Source organism: Urocitellus parryii, chromosome 3 (genome assembly GCF_045843805.1).
Source record: "Urocitellus parryii isolate mUroPar1 chromosome 3, mUroPar1.hap1, whole genome shotgun sequence".
In the NCBI taxonomy this organism is placed as follows: domain Eukaryota; kingdom Metazoa; phylum Chordata; class Mammalia; order Rodentia; family Sciuridae; genus Urocitellus; species Urocitellus parryii.
This window is the reverse complement of record NC_135533.1, coordinates 145,507,702-145,525,456: the sequence shown is the minus strand read 5'-3', so window position 1 is coordinate 145,525,456 and position 17,755 is coordinate 145,507,702. Positions and strand designations below refer to the sequence as shown.

Here is a 17,755-nt window from a genome sequence, read left to right as displayed (position 1 = left end):
TGAGCATCCAGGTCCCAAGCCAGGAGCCATGCCTATTTCTGTCTTGTTCTCACCAAAGAACCCACACAAGAGGGATGTAATGTTTTGCCATCCACAGCAGCTTCACAGTCATCACTCAAACTGGGGCTGAAGAGGCAAAATGAGTCAGTTGGACTGAAATGGGGTCCTGAACTACCCCAGTCTCCCTGGGTCAGCACAGGGACAAATTCTGTGAACATCTGTAATCACTGGGCAGTAGAATCTTCTGTGATAATGAAAACATTCTACTCCTACACAGCTACTAGCCACATGAGCTCATTGAGCACAGGAAGCATGCATGGCTAGAGACTGAGAAACTAAATTTTGTTTTCTTATTGAATTTTACCTTGACTTTTTTTTTTTTTTTTTTTTTTTGGTGGTGCTAGGGATTGGACCCAGGGCCTTGTGCATGCAAGGCAAGCACTCTACCAACTGAGCTATGTCCCCAGCCCCCTACCTTGACTTTTAGGCTGCGTTTCATTGTGTTATACAGGCTAGTCATTCATAGGTTCAAGCAATTCTCCTGCCTCAGTCTACTGAGCAGCAAGGACTATAAGTATGTTGACTCCGAGTAGCAAGGACTATAGGTATGTGTGACTCTGCTGGGCTCTATTTCGTCTCCATGGTCCTGATGTATCCTCAGGGGAAACCTCGGTTTCCTTATGAGGAAAGTGGTCAAGATGCATGCCAGAAAAAAATAAAGGATTAGATGAAACACTACCATGTACTTGAAAAAGACACTTGACCTCCATGGTCTTGATCCCTCAAACCCATAACTCTAATTATGAAAAAAAAAAAACATCAAACTAATTCCAATAGGGCAGAACCTACAATTCTCTGACCAATACTCTTCAGAATTATTAAGGTCATTAATAAGGGAAGTCTCAGGCATTGTCACAGCCAAGGGAGCCCAAGGAGACATGAGAGCTAAATTGAAATAGGCTATCCTAGAATAGAAAAATGTCATTTGGCTGGGTTCAGTGGCATATACCTATAGTCTCAGCTTCTCAGGAAGCTGAGGTAGAAGAATTGAAAGTTCAAGGTCAGCTGTGGATGTAGTTCAGGGTTAGAGGGTTTGCCTAGGATGTGCAAGGTCCTGGGTTCAATCTCTAGTACTGCAAACAAAACACAACGAAACAAAAACAGAGTAAATGATAGATTAAATAAATTAAAACAACAAGGCCTCTTTCTACCTCAAAGAGTAATTGCAGACATCACATAAGAACCCAATAGGAGGACTGGGGTTGTGGCTCAGTGGTAGAGCACTTGCCTAGCACATGTGGGACACTGGGTTCGAGCCTCAGCACCACATAAAAATAAATAAATAAAATAAGTTATTGTGTCTATCTACAACTAAATATATATACTCAACAAGAAAGCACCAAATAAATCAATTATAAAAATTATAAATATTATATTTTATGTGTTCCAATATCCAAATGAATAAGGGATATTGGAACAAATAAACTCAGGAGGCTGAGGCAGGGGGACCACAAGTTCAAAGTTAACCTCAGCAACTCATCTGGGTTCTAAGCAACCTAGCAAGTTATAAAAAATAACCTTTTTATGTGTTCCAATATCCCTTATCCAAAGGGGGATAATCCTTGGGAGCTGGGTGCAATGGCAAATGCCTGTGATTCCAGCAGTTCAGGAAGCTGAGGCAGGAGGATCACAAGTTTGAGGCCAGCTTGGGCAACTTAGGGAGGCTATCAGTAACTTAGTGAGACCCTGTTTCTAAATTAAAAATAAAAAAGGGCTGGGGATGTGGCTAAGTGCTTAGCGTCCCTGGGTTCCATCCCTGATAACAAAACAAAATGCAAAATGCTTGGGATTTGGATTTCAGATTTTGTTGGATTTTGGAATATTTTCATATACATAATGAACAATTTTGGTGATGAGATCTAAGTCTAATCAATGTTTTCTGTATGCTTCATACACATAGCAATAAAGTAACCTTACACAATACTTTAAGAGTGCTTATGTTTTGACAGCAACCTGTCAAATGAAGTCAGATATGGAATTTTCCACTTGTGGCCTCATGTTGTGGATTTTAGAGCATTTCAGATTTTCTTTCTTTTTTTAAAATTTTTAGTTGTAGATGGACACAGTACCTTTATTTTTTTTTTTTAAGAGAGAGTGAGAGTGGAGAGAGAGAGAGAGAGAGAATTTTTTAATATTTATTTTTTTTTAGTTCTCGGCGGACACAACATCTTTGTTGGTATGTGGTGCTGAGGATCGAACCCGGGCTGCACGCATGCCAGGCGAGCGCGCTACCGCTGAGCCACATCTCCAGCCCAAGTACCTTTATTTTATTTGTTTATTTTCATGTGGTGCTGAGGATCGAACTCAGTGCCTCATGCATGCTAGGTGAGTGCTCTGCCACTGAGCCACAACTCCAGCCCCGCATTTCATAATTTCAAATTAAGGATGCTCAATCTGTATGTAAATATCCAGAATAGGTTAATCTGTAGAGTCAGATAGCAGATTAGTAGTGGTCAAGGGATGTGGTAGAATCACTGCCTACAGCTACAAGATTTCTTCTTGGGCTGGATGAGGTTCAGGAGGCTGAGACAGAAGGATTCCAAGTTCAAGGCCAGCCTGAGCAACTAAGCCAGACCCTGTCTCAGAACAAACAAATAAACAAATAACAACAACAAAAACAAAACAAAACAAAACAAAAAAAAAACTGGGGGTAAGTAGCAGATATTGAACCCAGGGGAGCTTAAAGCTTAACCACTGAGACAGGGTCTTGCTAGTTTGCTTAGAGCCTCAATAAATTGCTGATGCCGGCTTTGAACTTGTGATCCTCCTGCCTCAGCCTCCTGAGCTCCTGGGATTACAGGCTTGTGCAAAAAAAAAATAAATAAATAAAAAAAATAAAGGCAGAGGATTTAGCTCAATGGTAGAGCACCTCTGGGTTCAATTTCCAGTACCAAACACACACAAAAGTTTCCTCAGGGTGCTGAAAATGTTCTGAAATTAAACAGAGGTGGTAGTTCCACAACACTGTGAATGTTCTAGGTTCTAATGAACTGTACACCTAAAGTGGTTTAATGTTAATAAATTTCACCAAAAAGGTGTTTATGTAGACATTTGATATGACAGTTCCCAAACTCTCTTCTATTTTACAAGTCAGACCCAAGTCTTTGAAACTCCACAGCCCAGGATTTTTGAAACCCAAACTGGTGAGTAGGGAAGAAAAGTGGTTTTGGCATTGCGGGGTGGGGGTAGTGAGACTTGTGCCTCAGCATCAGACAGACCTAAGCTTGAGACCCTGCTCTGCCATTTGCTAGCTGGATAACTTTAGGCAAGTACCCCTGCTCCCCCCCAGAACTAGTTGCTTCATCTGCAAAGTGCATGATTGTTGGAACTATTCAATGACACCCACTGCACAGACCCAGGCACTTGACAAGACCAGGAGGCAATAATCATTTCCTTCTTGTCCTCCTTTCCCAGTCGCACTGTACAGGACAGATGGCTTTGATCCCCTCCCACACAGAGCTGGCTGAGTGCCAAAGAATGGGGGGTGAGAGTCAGGGTTTCAAGGTCTACAAAAATCCAGAAATCATCTTTTTTAGTTAAAAAGTGCCAGCCACAAATTCATAATATTTTTTCCATCCATCCCTTGCAGGCAAACTCATCAGGGCTGTTCCCCTAATAGACTCAAGGCCAACCCAAATTGGCTGAGAGCAAAATAAACAGCCTTATCTTGGGGGTGTGGGGCCCCTTACTATAAAAACGGAGGCCACTGGTCTCTTTAGCGTCTTTCCTTCTTTCCTACTCAAGATGAAATTCCTCTTGCTGGTTGTTCTGCTTGCAGGTAAGTACCCCTTTCCCATTTGTGTGGGCTAGATATTCCTCCTCATAAATGGGGAATTCAGATCACAGGAGACAGGGCTAGGCACAGCTGGAAGTCTCGATTTGAAACTCCCTGTGGGACTGAAGAGCTCCTGGGTTGGGGGTTCCCTCCTCATCCCTCAAATCCTCAACATCTGACACCTTTTCAGTCTCCAGGTTTGAACTCACATGATTCCTTTTAGAAAGGTCTCCCTTGCCCAACCACCCAAACTATGAGACACCCCCACTTTTTTCCCCCTCTGCTATATTGCCTTGGCACGATGACCTCCCAGAACATAACCTGTGTCAGCAATTCTCATCTTGTTGATTTATTGATTTGTTTCTGTCCCACTCACCTGGCTGGCTGGCACCTTGTACTGGGTCAGACACAAGGAATCAAACTCAGGTGGAGTTTGAATCCCACTCATTCATCCATCGTTCATTGATTCATTCAGCATTGATGGAGCCCTCCGAGGAATCAGGCTCTGAGTTGAGACCAGCAACTCAGAGATGAATGAGCCCTAGTCCCAGTCCAGGCGCGCATGCGTGCATACATAAACATACACATGCACGCACCAAGCCATCGGCTTCTGCAGAGTAGGGCCGGCTAGATCAAAGGGAGAGGGAGGGAAGCGAGAGAAAAAGCAGGGGAACAGGGCAGTTGGGTCCCTCCTGCCTGAACAGGCTCTAGGCCTCTGCTCCTCCTGCACCTGTTAATTGCCACCACAGAGCCACTCACAGAGAAGAGCAGCCAACTGCCATTCTATCCTTGGCCCTGGAGTTTAAGCACAGTGAGTGGTCCCAGTGTGCCTCCCAGAAAAATTGAGAAAAAGAGTGGCAAATCATGGACAGTAAGAAAATATTGATGGCTGATTAAATAGGACCCTGGCCAGGCATGGTGATACATACCTCTAATCCCAGCGATTTGGGAGGCTGAAGCAGGAGGATTGAAAGTTCAAGGCTAATCTGGGCAATTTAGTGATATCCTGTCTCAAAAAAAAAAAAAAAAAGTAGTTCAGTAGAGTGCTTGTTTAGCAAGTGTGAGGCTCTGGGTGCAATCCCCAACCAACAGAAAAAAAAAAAAAATCAATCTGGTATTGTACATTTTAAGTGATTAAAATGGTCATTTTGGGACTGGGGCTAGGGCTCAGTGGTAGCGCATTTGCCCGACATATGTGAGAGGCATTGGGTTAGATTCTCAGCACTGTGTATAAATTTAAAAAATAAATAAATAAATAAAAGTCTATCAACAACTAAAAATATTTTTAAATGGTTAATTTTATGTTATGTGGATTTCAATAAAAAGATGTTTTTAATTTTTTTTATTAAAAAAAATGCTGGGGAGGGCTGGGGCTGTAGCTCAGTAGTAGAACACCTGCCTCACATGTGTGAGGCACTGGGTTCATCCTCAGCACCACATAAAAATAAAGATATTGTGTCCATCTACAACTAAAAAAAATATTTTAAAATAGTGCTGGGGATGTGGCTCAGTGATTAAGTGTTAAGCGCCTCTGGGTTCAATCCCCAGTACTAACACACACACACACACACACACACACAAAAAAAAAAAAAAAGAAAGAAAGAAAAAAATTCACTTTAAGTTTCTGGCACTTTTTTTTTTTTTGGGGGGGGTGGGGGCAGGTACCCAGGATTGAACTCAGGGGCACTCAACCACTGAGCCCCATCCCCAGCCCTATTTTGTATTTTATTTAGAGACAGGGTCTCACTGAGTTGCTTAGAGCCTTGCTGTTGCTGAGGTTGGCTTTGAACTTGGGATCCTCATGCCTCAGCCTCCGGAGCTGCTGGGGGCCTCCGACACGCGCCAGGCTTCCAGTGCTCTTCTCAGGAGTCAAGCTGCCAGGAGTCAAGGAGACTGAGAGCAGGCAGACAGTGGACCTCTGGGGGTGCCAGACCAACCTGAACTTGGTTGCGTTTTCTTGCAGGGAGCGTTACTGCGCACACCATCAACCGTCGGGCGGTGTGGCAGTTCCGCAATGTGATCAAGTGCACGATCCCCGGGAGTGACCCCTATAAGGACTACAACAACTATGGCTGCTTTTGTGGCTTGGGTGGCTCAGGCACCCCTGTGGATGAATTGGACAGGTGAGTGATCCATCTAGAGGGAGACTTGAAGAGTCCTTGTTGGGATGGGGAAAGGGCACAAGCCAAGGATCTCGAGAAGCACAGAAAGGGGACGTGCATGTTAGCTAAGGATAACATGTTTCCACCTTTTGTCATAAGAAACACAGGCCAAGAGTGCCCTGCATTCAGTGTTCCCTGTTAGAAATGGAAAGCAGAAGCCAGATGTGGTGGCGCACACCTGTAACCCCAGCAGCTCGGGAGGCTGAGGCAGGAGAATCGCAAGTTAAAAGCCAGCCTCAAAAATTTGGCGAGGGCCCTGAGCAATTTAGCGAGACCCTGTCTCAAGATAAAAAAAAAGAAAGGTGCCAAAAAAAAAAAAAAAAAAAAAAGCCAAATAGCTGATGCAGAATCATGGGCGATGCGATGCTCCCCTCTAGTGGCAGAAAATGGCAAAACAAACCATCAGAACCACACAACCCAGGCATCAACCTTTGGTTTAAAAAAAAAAAAAAAACAGTGTCACAGCATCATCAGGACGTGCAATTTTACCGCATTCCTACAACCATGATAAAATCATTTTAAACAAATCTATGGCAAGAGAGCTCACAGTTTTTCAAGGCATGGGACAGTTCCTCCTGGGGATACCCCTCCTGTGCCTAGGTGAGGGTTGACCTAGTGTGGGGGTCCCTGCTCCTCAGCTCTTCATTCCCCTCTGCAGGTGCTGCCAGAAACACGACGCCTGCTACAACCAGGCCAAAAAGTTGCCCAGCTGTAAATTCCTCGTGGACAACCCCTACACCAACACTTACTCATATACCTGCTCTGGGACAGAGGTCATCTGCAGCAGTAAGTTTTCCCAACCTTGACCCATAAATTCTAGCAGACCCTAAGTAGGCCTGGGGGAAGTAACGACAATGGCAATACCACCGTGTAGTGATTGTTTTTTTAGTGTTAGGCAATGTCTCGTTTAATCTTCACAACAACACTTTAGTATACGTTTATTATCCCCATTTTACAGATGAGGAAACTGAGGCTCAAAGGCTAAGCCATTTGTCCAAGTTCATTCAGCTTGAATATGATGGTGCTTGGCTTTTGAACATAATTCTATATGACTCCAAAGCCTCTGCTCATAAATGCCATGATATACTGTTTCCTTTTTTAATAAAAAGAAGCAAGCTGAGTGCAGTGTGCACACCTCTAATCCCACCTACCAGGGAAGCTAAAAGTGGAAGGATCCTAAGTTCAAAACCATCCTGGGCAATTTAGTGAGACCCTGTCTCAAAATAAAATTAAAAGGGGTTGAGGATATAGCTCAGTAGTAGAGCACTTGCCTACCATGTGTGAGGCCCTGGGTTTAATCCCAGTACTAGGGGAAAAAAAAGAAAAAGTCAATAACTATCATTTATTAGGCTTTCATTATATGCCAGGTACTTGGTTAAGCAATTAAACAAGGTAGGTTTTATTATTATTAACAAGGATCAAAGACCGTCATTTTCCCTAAATCATATAGTTTGATGTGTTGTACATTGATAGTTGAACCTAGTTTCATTTGATTTCAAAGGTTCTCATCTTAGCCACTAAGTGGTTATAGTGGCATGGTGTAATATGAAATGTGTTCCTAGTGAAATGGGTCCCTCCATGAAGATTTTTTTTTTTTCTGTGATAAGAATGGAACCAGAATGCAGGGTCCTATGCATCCTAGACAAGTGCTCTACCAGTAGACTACACTCCCAGCCATGAAGGGGGTTCTTATTTCTGAGCAGGCAGTTCAGAGGAGAGAAGAGTATTGCCATGCAAGGGCAGCACTCTGGGTTCTCACAAACCTTCATTGTGCCCTCGTTGACATGTCCCATTTTCCCAAACTGCACAAATGCAGTGAAATAACCTTAATTGCATAATTCAAATCCAAAAGTGCCAAGAAAAAAAAGATTACCCTGAATCCCATAATCCTAACAAATGAACTGTTTTGGTCTTTCCTGCTCCCTTTTGTCCTTATCCTTGTAATAATATTTCCATCATTTTAATCACAGGTAGGCACGAACCCAACTCAAGTCCTTCATGTCTTCTGCCTGAAACACTTCCTACCATCAATTTGCCTGCTATACCTCTTCTTCCGAGATCTTTCTTCAGATGTCCCTTTCCAGTGAGGTCTTCCTTCTCCAAGTTCTTTAAATCACATATATCCCTCCAATGCTATCTCCTTCTTTGGTTTATTTTCTCAACAGTATTAATCACCATCTAAAATCTAATTTCTTTCTTTTTTCTCTCTCCATAAGCAAAGGGATTGTTTTCTTTTTTATTAATACATCCCCAGAATCTAGAGCAGGGTTGGGCATACAGTAAGTGCTCAGTAAATATTTGATGAATGCATTAACCTAGATACAGTCTTGCATTCTGCCTTTTCTCACATTGCCTTGTGAAAGACCATTTTTAGCTGGGCTCGGTGGTACGCATCTGTAATTCCAGCGGCTTGAGAGGATGAGATAGGAGGATCGCAATTTCAAAGCCAGCCTCAGAAAAAGCAAAGCGCTAAGCAACTCAGACCCTGTGTCTAAATAAAATACAAAATTGGGCTGGGGATGTGGCTCAGTGATCGAGTGCCCTGAGCGGTCAAGTGCCCTGAGTTCAACCCCTGTTGCTCTTTCCCACACACACACAAAAAGACCATTTTAGGAACAATGCCTAGTAGGCTGAGTGTGGTAGCTCACTCATGAATCCCAGTGGCTTGGGAGGCTGAGGCAGGAAGATCAAAAGTTTGAAGCTGGCTTCAGCAATTTAACTACTTTGATCTGTCTGCCCTGGCTGTTATTTCAGAAATCAGTGAGGAGCTATGGGGGATTTAGAAAAGAGAAACAAAGACATAGAGAAAACCTGGGGCTAGGTGGCACATTACCCTTTTGGAGGAACAGTGACCCCAAACTAGTTCAGCATGTTTATTACATAGGTTTTATCATCAAAAGGCTTTTCTGTGAGAAAGTTTCTTCAAAGCATGGAGGATTGAAGGTTGAAGATGCAGCAAATAATAATCCTTAACTTGTGCTCATAATTCTCTACCCCTGGCAGCTGGTGTCTGAACTCAGGGTCAAGACTGAGAGACCTGTGCCTAGCACAGAACCTCCTTTAAGCAGGGTGTTCTCATAGCAACTGGGCAATCTTGATCTGCACTTTTGCACAGGAATTTCCCAGTGCAGGTTTGCAGCTCCTGCTGTAGGACAGTCAGACCATGATTCAAATCTCTGCTCCCAAAATCTCCCCATTTTTTCTCTTTAAGTGCAAGTAATGAGCTATTATTTGGAGCTGTTGGATTTCTTTTCAGAAGATGTGGCATCCTGTTGTTATAACACAAAAGAGTATTAGTAGCAAACACGTAATTCTAAAAATGTCCATATTGTATGTTTTAACATATTCCAAGGATTAAAACCATTTAAATCATTAAGTATTTATTTAGAAAGCCAGGAAGGATCCACAAGTTCATTCCTACTTTCCTGAATATCTTGGATGTGATGGTGTAACTCTATTAGGTCTAGACTCTCTGCCAAATGCTCATTAGGTAATTTTTAACTTTCTCCCAATCCCATTGAGAAGCATTATATTTCGCTTCTGTAACACAAATTTGTATCTAACATGGCAGTAAAGCCACTGTCTAAGAGCAGCAAGCTCATTTCCTGTATTTGTGACTGTGGTTTCCAGGGCATTTAGTTTAGTTTCTATCTTGCCATCAATATCTACCTGATTCTGTCGGGCTTTGGAAGTATTCTGAGACAAATCATGGCTCAAAAAAATGAGCATTTTGATGCTTTTAGCTAAGGCTATGGTGGATGTCACTGCAGAGATCAGAACAGATATTAAAGTAACTATTCTAAATGTGATGAGACCAAGAGCACACTGATGTCTATTCAGCTGGTTAGGAATCTATTGTAGGACTCCAGCATCAGAATACCACGGTTCTGTGATGTTAGCTGGGATTAAAACAAAGGAGGGTCGGAATAACACAAGCACTTCCTGTCCTCTATTATACCTGGTGATGCAATTAGTCAGATTGCAACTTTGACAAGTTACATGGTACTTTTCTCTAGTTGTATTTCCTTTTTTGGGGGGTGTGGGGGGGGTACCAGGAATTTAATTCAGGGGCACTCGACCACTGAGTCTCATCCCCAGCCCTATTTTGTATTTTATTTAGAGACAGGGTCTCACTGAGTTGCTTAACACCTTGCTTTTTTCTGAGGCTGGCTTTGAACTTGGGATCTTCTTGCCTCAGCCTTCAGAGCTACTGGGATTACAGGTGTGTACCACTGCACCCGGCTTCTATTTACTTAGGTATTCCCAGAAATTAAAACGTAAGGAGTCAGATGTGGTGGCGCATGCCTTTAATCCCAGCGACAGGATTGTGAGTTCAATGCCAGCCTCAGCAATGGTGAGGCACTAAGCAACTCAGTGTGACCCTGTCTCTAAATAAAATACAAAATAGGACTGGGGATGTGGCTTAGTGATTGAGTGCCCCTGAGTTCAATCCCTTGTACCCCCCCACCCCCCCACCCCCCGCCAATAAATAAATAAATAAATAAGGAGATTGTACACAGGCCCACAGGCCATATCAGTGAGCCACTTTCTAGCTCTTATACACAAGATCAGTTAGGGAGCTGCAAGTGTAGTTGATGAAATCTAAGACACCTAATGCCACAGATCTCTGTGTATGCCACCACCACTGAAGGTCAGGATACTACTAATAAATCCTCCAGGAGCTGTAAATTTCTGATGTGGGTGCCTCTTCTCAAATCTATGAGACAGTCCTGAACATACCCACTGCTGCTGGAATCATTATATTGCCTGGCATGATATTGGCACACTCCACCTAATTAGGAAAGGCATCCAATTCTATTGTAGTATGATTAGGAGAGTAAGGTATTGGTGGATTTCCATGGAAAACGTGGTTATGTAACTGTCAGGACATACTTTTTTAAATCCTAGGGGCCAGTGATTTTGGCTCCTCTGGCTCTCCCATAAGCCATGTTTTTCTCTGGGGCCACTTTTAAACAGCCAGTATTTTCACTGTGGTAGAATATATAGGTAGATTCCCACTATATCCAGTATAATTAAATCCAACTGTATGAACAGGGATAACATGTTTATCTGGAAACCTCCCAACATGCATGCAAGGCAAGCACTCTACCAAGTGAGCTATATTCCCAGCCCAGAAATGTGTACTTTACTAAGGTAGAGAAATTAGATTATCCAATTTAACTAAATTGAAATGTACAATAGTTTACTACCTTAAGTATATGTTTTAATGCTTGCCTGTGTTATCAGAGATCTGTAACTACACAGGTTTTAAAAATCAGTGAGCTCCTGTAAGGATTGAAATAGGACTTTCCAAAAGACAGTTATTGCAGGCTCTCAGATAAACAGCAAATAAATTTTTAATGTAAGTATGTCCCAACGATTATATTCATTGTTTATCAGGAACTCAAGTGGTACTGGCCATCTCAATTGATCTGGTTTAGATTTGCTTCATCTCTCAATCCTAAATCTTCACGAATGGGCTGGCCACCAGCTTATTCCAGTTAATTCTTCCTGCCCTTGGACTGTAAAAAGAAGGGTCTGCTTTGACTCAATCTTCTCCACTTATCCCTCTCCAGGCAAAAACAAAGAATGCGAGGCTTTCATCTGTAACTGTGACCGCGAAGCTGCCATCTGCTTTTCCAAGGCTCCATACAATAAGGAGCACAAGGACCTGGATACTGACAAATTTTGTTAAGATATAGTGTCACCCCTACCTGTCTGGTTGCCTTCACCTGACACTGTGTCCTCCAATAAAGCATATTGTTGAAAAGATCTCACGTTTGGGTATCATTGTACTCAGTTTGCTGAATATAACTAGACTTTTAAAAAAATTTAATATTTATTTTTTAGGTTTTTTTTAAGTGAACACAATATCTTTATTTTTTTAAATATTTTTATTTTATTTATTTGTATGTGGTGCTGAGGATCGAACCCAGTGTCTCACACGTGCTAGGTGAGTGCTCTAATGCTGAGCCACAACCCCAGCCCCAATACCTTTATTTTTATTTTTATGTGGTGCTGAGAATCGAACCCAGTGCCTCACACATGCTAGGCAAGTGCGCTACCACCTGAGCCACATCCCCAGCCCCCAAAATTTTTATTTATTTATTTTTTGCATGTATGGTACTGGGGATTGAACCCAGGGGCAACTTAACACTGAGCTACACCCCCAGCCCTTTTTATTTTTTATTTTGAGACAGGGTCTAAGTTACTGAGGACCTCTCTAAGTTGCCCAGGCTGGCCTTGAATTTATGATCCTCCTGCCTCAGCCTCCTGAGTCTCTGGGATTATAGTTGGGTGCCACCACAGCAGGCTCATCACTAGATCTTTTGTGAAAGATCTAGTCAGTTCCTTCTAGCCTTAGAAATGGAAGTTGAATTAGAAGGATATTTCTAGGAAGCAAGTACTTTGAAATATGAACAATGATTATCAACTATCATCTACTGATTATTTACTCTGTAACAGGACAGTGTATTTCTAAATACTCTGGATAGCTCTATGAAGTGATGGTACTATCAGCAAATCTTTGAGTTGCCTGCCTGTTGAGTTGGACTCTGGTTTAGTGTAAGCCAGAAATAACCTACTCTCATTCTTCTGTCTCCATTTTGACGGTTAAGTCATTTTTCTACAGCTCTTACCTTTTCTGAATGCTCCAAAGACTTCACCACACCCTATGAACTGATTTTTACATCATAGCAATCAAATATAATAAGCAATAATGGTTTACATTGCTTGAGCACTTATTTCATACCACTCTTTGCTAGGTCTCTATGCATCTCAAGTGCTCATTAGCTCTGTGATATTGATATTATTGCTTCTCATTTTATGCATAAGAAACTAAAAACTCAGAGGAGATAAGTCATTTACCCAAGATCACATAAATGGCAGAGCCTGTCTAGTGGAAATGCCTGAACTCTTAACCACTAAATTACCCACCCAAGTCTCTCTATGAGGATGACTATATGGCATTGATTTCACCACAGTGGAGGTCAAAGAGAGCTAAATTTAAAAAGCAAAGATAAGAAAGGACAATAGGGACTGTGAGAAACCATCAAAGCAGCAATTTCAAACCTTAGTGCCCACTTCTGGGTGTGTGGTAGGCAGCCAAGCACTGTCAGTCTAAAGAAGGGAATGCCCCAAAACTTATTTGGGGGCCAATTTCTCCCTTATTTTATCCATCCATTCAATGATTTACCCTGAGCCAGGAAGTGTACAAAAGGCATAGAATACAATGTGCCTGGGATTGGCATCAAGACAATGATTGTTAGCAGCTGTCTGCAATTCAGTCTTCTCTGAGACTTTTTCTCCCATTTTTCAAACTGGTATCTTTATATATGCTCTGCTCTATATTCCAGATAGTGTATTTTGCACAATTATTTAGTTAGTCTCCTACCTCTATATTTATAAGTACTATTACATCCACATTTTACAAATAAAGAAACTGGCTTCAAAGAGGTAAATGATTTGTCAAAGGTTACTCATTCCCAGGTGACAGAACTGAGCTTGGAACTCAAATCTTCATAATTTAGAGGGAAAGTGCCACCAGACTGTGAACTTGTTCAAATGACTGCTGAATGCTAAATGGAGTGTTTTTAGTCATCAAGAATAGGACTGTTTTCAAACTCAAATTCAACAAGCATCAGTTGGATGGCCCTTTTTGAATACTGTAATATTGTAGGACTGTGAGGGATGAAAAAATAACTTCTGTTTGTTTTGCAGTGCTGGGGATCAAACCCAGGGTGTCTTGCTTTCTCTGCCACTGACCTACCTTGCCAACCTCAAAGGGATACAAAATTAAATGAGAGCTGGTCTTAACATTTAATGAACTGTAAAGGCCATAAACATCTTTTTTCAATGGAAAGAAACTACGAGCTCCTGTTTAGATGTAACAAAATGTGGGCTTTTAGGAGATTATTGCCCCCCACACTTTTTTTTTTTCAGATGACAAACAAAACAAAACGGAGACACATAGGTACTTAATGCTATAGTTGGGCCCTAAAAAATACCCTAACATAAAATTCTACCTATTTCCCATTACCTCAAGGGTTGGGTGAGAGTAAATTTCTTTTAGCTTTTTTTTTTTTTAGGTACTGGAGATTGAACCCAGGGTCTCCTGCATACGGGGCACTGAGCCCGTTTTTCATTTTTTAAAACTTGAGATAGGCTTTTGCTAAATTTCCCTGTGGATGCCCTGGAAGTTACAATTCTCCAATCTCTGCATCCATGTAGCTGGGATTACAGATTTGCACCATGCCCCGGCTCTTTAAGTTGTTTTGTTTTGTTTTGTACCAGGGATTGGGATTGAACTCAGGGGCACTAAACCACTGAGCCACATCCCCAGCCCTTTTGGGCCTTGCAAAGTTGTTGGGGCTGGCTCTGTATTTGCCATCCTCCTGCCTCAGCCTCCTAGCCCCTAGGATTACAGGCATGCGCCACCGTGCTCGGCTCTTTAACATCTTTTAATGAGCATCTGCTGAGCGCTCTTTGTGGAAAATAGGATATATGAAACTCTAATACAAAGCCTATGATGGTCTAAACAATAAATATATAAACTACAATGAGCAATTTGAAGGCAGGATTACATTTTAGAAGCCACAGTACCTTCACAGTGCCCAAAACACGACATAAACTCATTAAATAACCATTCCACTAAGTACAGTGTAGCCTCAACTTTTGCCACAAAGGGGGGAAAAAAACCCACGTGGCAGTATTTACCTTCCACCTCACAAGGCCCTGCACATCCAACCCTGTCAATCTCCAGTCTCTATTCCAAGGCGGAAGGATTCCGGAGTAGGATGTGTGATTGGATAGAGTATGGGCATGTGACTCGCAGACTCTCTTTTCTATTGGTTAACGGCGGCCAAGCCCTTGGCCTACCTCCGAGCTCCCAAGCTCAGGCCACGCCCCTGGCCAGAACCCGCGCAGGCGCAGTGGGACATTGGCTGCCGTGGTGTCCGAGTGAGGTGGTGGTACCTCCTCACGCATCTTTCTGGAGCTGGTCAATACTGTTTTCCTGAGCTGGAATCCGCCATTAGCTAGGATGGGCGCTTGAAAAGTAGGCGACCTGGGCTGGGGATGTGGCTCAAGCGGTAGCGCGCTCGCCTGGCATGCGTGCGGCCCGGGTTCGATCCTCAACACCACATACAAAGATGTTGTTTCCGCCGAGAACTAAAAAAAAATAAATATTAAAAAATTTCTCTCGGGGCTCTCTCTCTCTCTTAAAAAAAAAAAAAAAAAAAGAAAGAAAGAAAAGTAGGCGACCTCACGTGGATGTGACAAAGGAGCCAGTTTTGCTGCTGTGCTCGCCCTTTGCCGCATCGCCCACCGTCCGCCCCCAGTTTCCGGTAGCCAATCCCTTCGGTGAAGGATGAGGGGGTTGGAAAAGTGATGTGCTGGGAAGCCCATGGGCGTGCAGAGGAGGCTTAGCCAAACAGAGAGGAGCATGGGTGCTGAGTGAACCAAGGGCCTCTGGAGGCCAAGTCCATGCTTATTCTCCACCCCTACCTAGAAGAGGAAAGAAGAACAGGGAAGGGGTTTGCTGGTAGAACCTCCATGTCTTTGTTGTTTCCTTGGTTTGGAAGGCTTTCCTTTTTCCCGCTTGGTGAAAGCCTGTTCATCTTCCAGGACCCAGCCTGGAACACTTCTGGAAGTTTCTTGAACTCTGCCCCTTTTCCTTATACAGTCTCTGATGCTCAGTATTTCTACAATATTTGAAGAGTTTGATTACTGGCCTGATCATCCGTGGTGACGTTGGGCAAGTTACCTAAGATATTCAAACTTCAGGATCCTCGACTTTGAAGATCCTCAACTTTGCCCATATCCTATGTAATAGAGCTGTGGGATTCAAGTAAGCAGGTGCGTTTTAGTGTTTCCCACAGTGCATGTTGTATATGTTAAATATTTTCCTAAGGGGAGAGGGAAGGATACAAAAAAGATTTCCTTTTTTTTTTCTTTTGTGTGGTGCTGGAGATTGAATTTAGACCTCTGAGCTACATCCCATCACGTTTCTGGTTTTTGATTTTTAGACACCAAGTTGCTGAGGCTGGCTTTGAACTCGTAATCCTCTTGACTCAGCCTCCTAAGTAGCTGGAATTGTCTGTGCACCACTGTGCTTGGCACTTTTTTCTTTAGGATGGCTTTATTACATCAAGACATTTTTGTAATTTTTGGCAAAAGACGAGCAGGTACACAGAAAGAAAATGAGGCTCTGGGGAAGATCATTGAGAAGTCTAGTTAAAGGAGTACTCAGTAGGGACAAAGGTTCAAGCAGATGTGTTGGTTTCCTCTCTCACCATGCTACCCACTTCTTGATGATAATGGTGCCATCTCTTTTTCTTATATATCAGGCATTGTACTATGTGCCTCAAACTCAACAACCCAATGAGGTAGCTTTCTGAATTATAAAGAGCCTGAAGATCAGGTAGAATAATTTACCCAAGTTCATCCAGCTACTAAGTAGCAAGACTGGAATCCACATCTGTGGATTCTTAAGAATTTTGGGGGTTGGGGATGTGGCTCAAGCGGTATCCCACTCGCCTGGCATGCGTTCGGCCCAGGTTCGATCGTCAGCACCACATAAAAACAAAGATGTTGTGTCCGCTGAAAACTAAAAAAATAATATTAAAATTCTCAAAAAAGAAAAATTTTTTGAGTCTGTGCTACGTTCCTTTTATTGGAGGTGGGGGGGCAGAGTACTGGGGATTAAGCCCAAGGGTGTTTTACCACAGATGCAGCCCCAGCCCTTTTAAAATTTGTATTTTGAGACAGAGCCTGGCTAAGTTGCTGAAATTGACCTTGACTTGCTATCCTCCTGCCTCTGCTTCCTAAATAGCTTGGATTAGAGGTGTATACCACTGTGTCCAGCTATATTACTTTTCTAATAAGTGAAAACGAAGGGGGAGGGCTGGGGTTGGGGCTCAGTGGCATGTAAAGCACTGGATTTGATCCTCAACACCACATAAAAATAAATAAATAAAATAAAGATATTGTGTCCATCTATAACTAAAAAAATAATTAAAAAAAAATAAGTGAAGGCAAGTGGGGAGCATCTGTTTTCTTGGATTGGCTTAAGTTTTTCCTTCATGAAGTGTATAGAGTTCATCTGCTCTGTCACATAAAATTTAAGGGGCCAGCTATTACTGCAATTTTTTGCCAATCATAAATCTGCCAAAATCTAACCATAATCTGCAGATAAATGAGAAACATCATTTAAAAAAAAAAAAAAAACTAAACTGGATACTGTGGTGCACACTTGTAATCCCAGTGGCTAAGGGAGCTGAGACAGGAGGGTCATGAGTTTAAAACCAGCTTCAGCAACTTAGTGAGACCCTGTCTAAAAAAAGGGCAGGGCTGATGATGTGGTTCAGTAGCGGTTAAGCACCCCTGGTTTCAATCCCCAGTACAAAAAGAAAACAAACAAAAAAACTGAGTCCAGCCTGGTCAATTTAGCAAGACCCTGCCTCAAGTGCCACAAGACTCAACAAAGGAAAGAAAGGAAAAAAGATGGAGGGGCTGGGGTGGTGGAGTTGTAGAGCACCTGCCTAGCATGTGCAAGGCACTGGGTCCGATTCTCAGCACCACATATAAGTAAATAAAATAAAGATCCATTGATAACTTACAAATATTTTTTAAAAAGATGGAAAGTCTACATAGATTCTGGTCTGGCTCTAAAACTATATAGTGTGGCCTTAGGTAAATCCGATCTTAGTTTCTTCAAAAATAGTGATAGAACGTTTGCCTAGCATGTGTGAGGCCCTGG

General features: G+C 42.5%; 1 protein-coding gene across 1 annotated transcript; it reads left to right on the top strand.

Annotated features, from left to right (window-relative positions):
• Positions 1 to 3,804: 3,804 nt before the first annotated feature.
• Pla2g1b (phospholipase A2 group IB) lies at positions 3,805 to 11,692 on the top strand. Its single transcript, XM_026403431.2, has 4 exons — positions 3,805 to 3,838; positions 5,799 to 5,958; positions 6,656 to 6,783; positions 11,574 to 11,692. The coding sequence occupies exons 1-4, from the start codon at positions 3,805 to 3,807 to the stop codon at positions 11,690 to 11,692; spliced, it is 441 nt and encodes a 146-aa protein (XP_026259216.2).
• The last annotated feature ends 6,063 nt before the right edge of the window (positions 11,693 to 17,755 follow it).

Bases quoted from the DNA above. Each gene is read 5' to 3' on its own strand.
- Pla2g1b (XM_026403431.2), top strand. From the start codon at position 3,805: ATGAAATTCCTCTTGCTGGTTGTTCTGCTTGCAG. The intron at 3,839-5,798 runs GTAAGTACCCCT...GTTTTCTTGCAG, and splicing joins GCTGGTTGTTCTGCTTGCAG to GGAGCGTTACTGCGCACACC. The intron at 5,959-6,655 runs GTGAGTGATCCA...TCCCCTCTGCAG, and splicing joins CCTGTGGATGAATTGGACAG to GTGCTGCCAGAAACACGACG.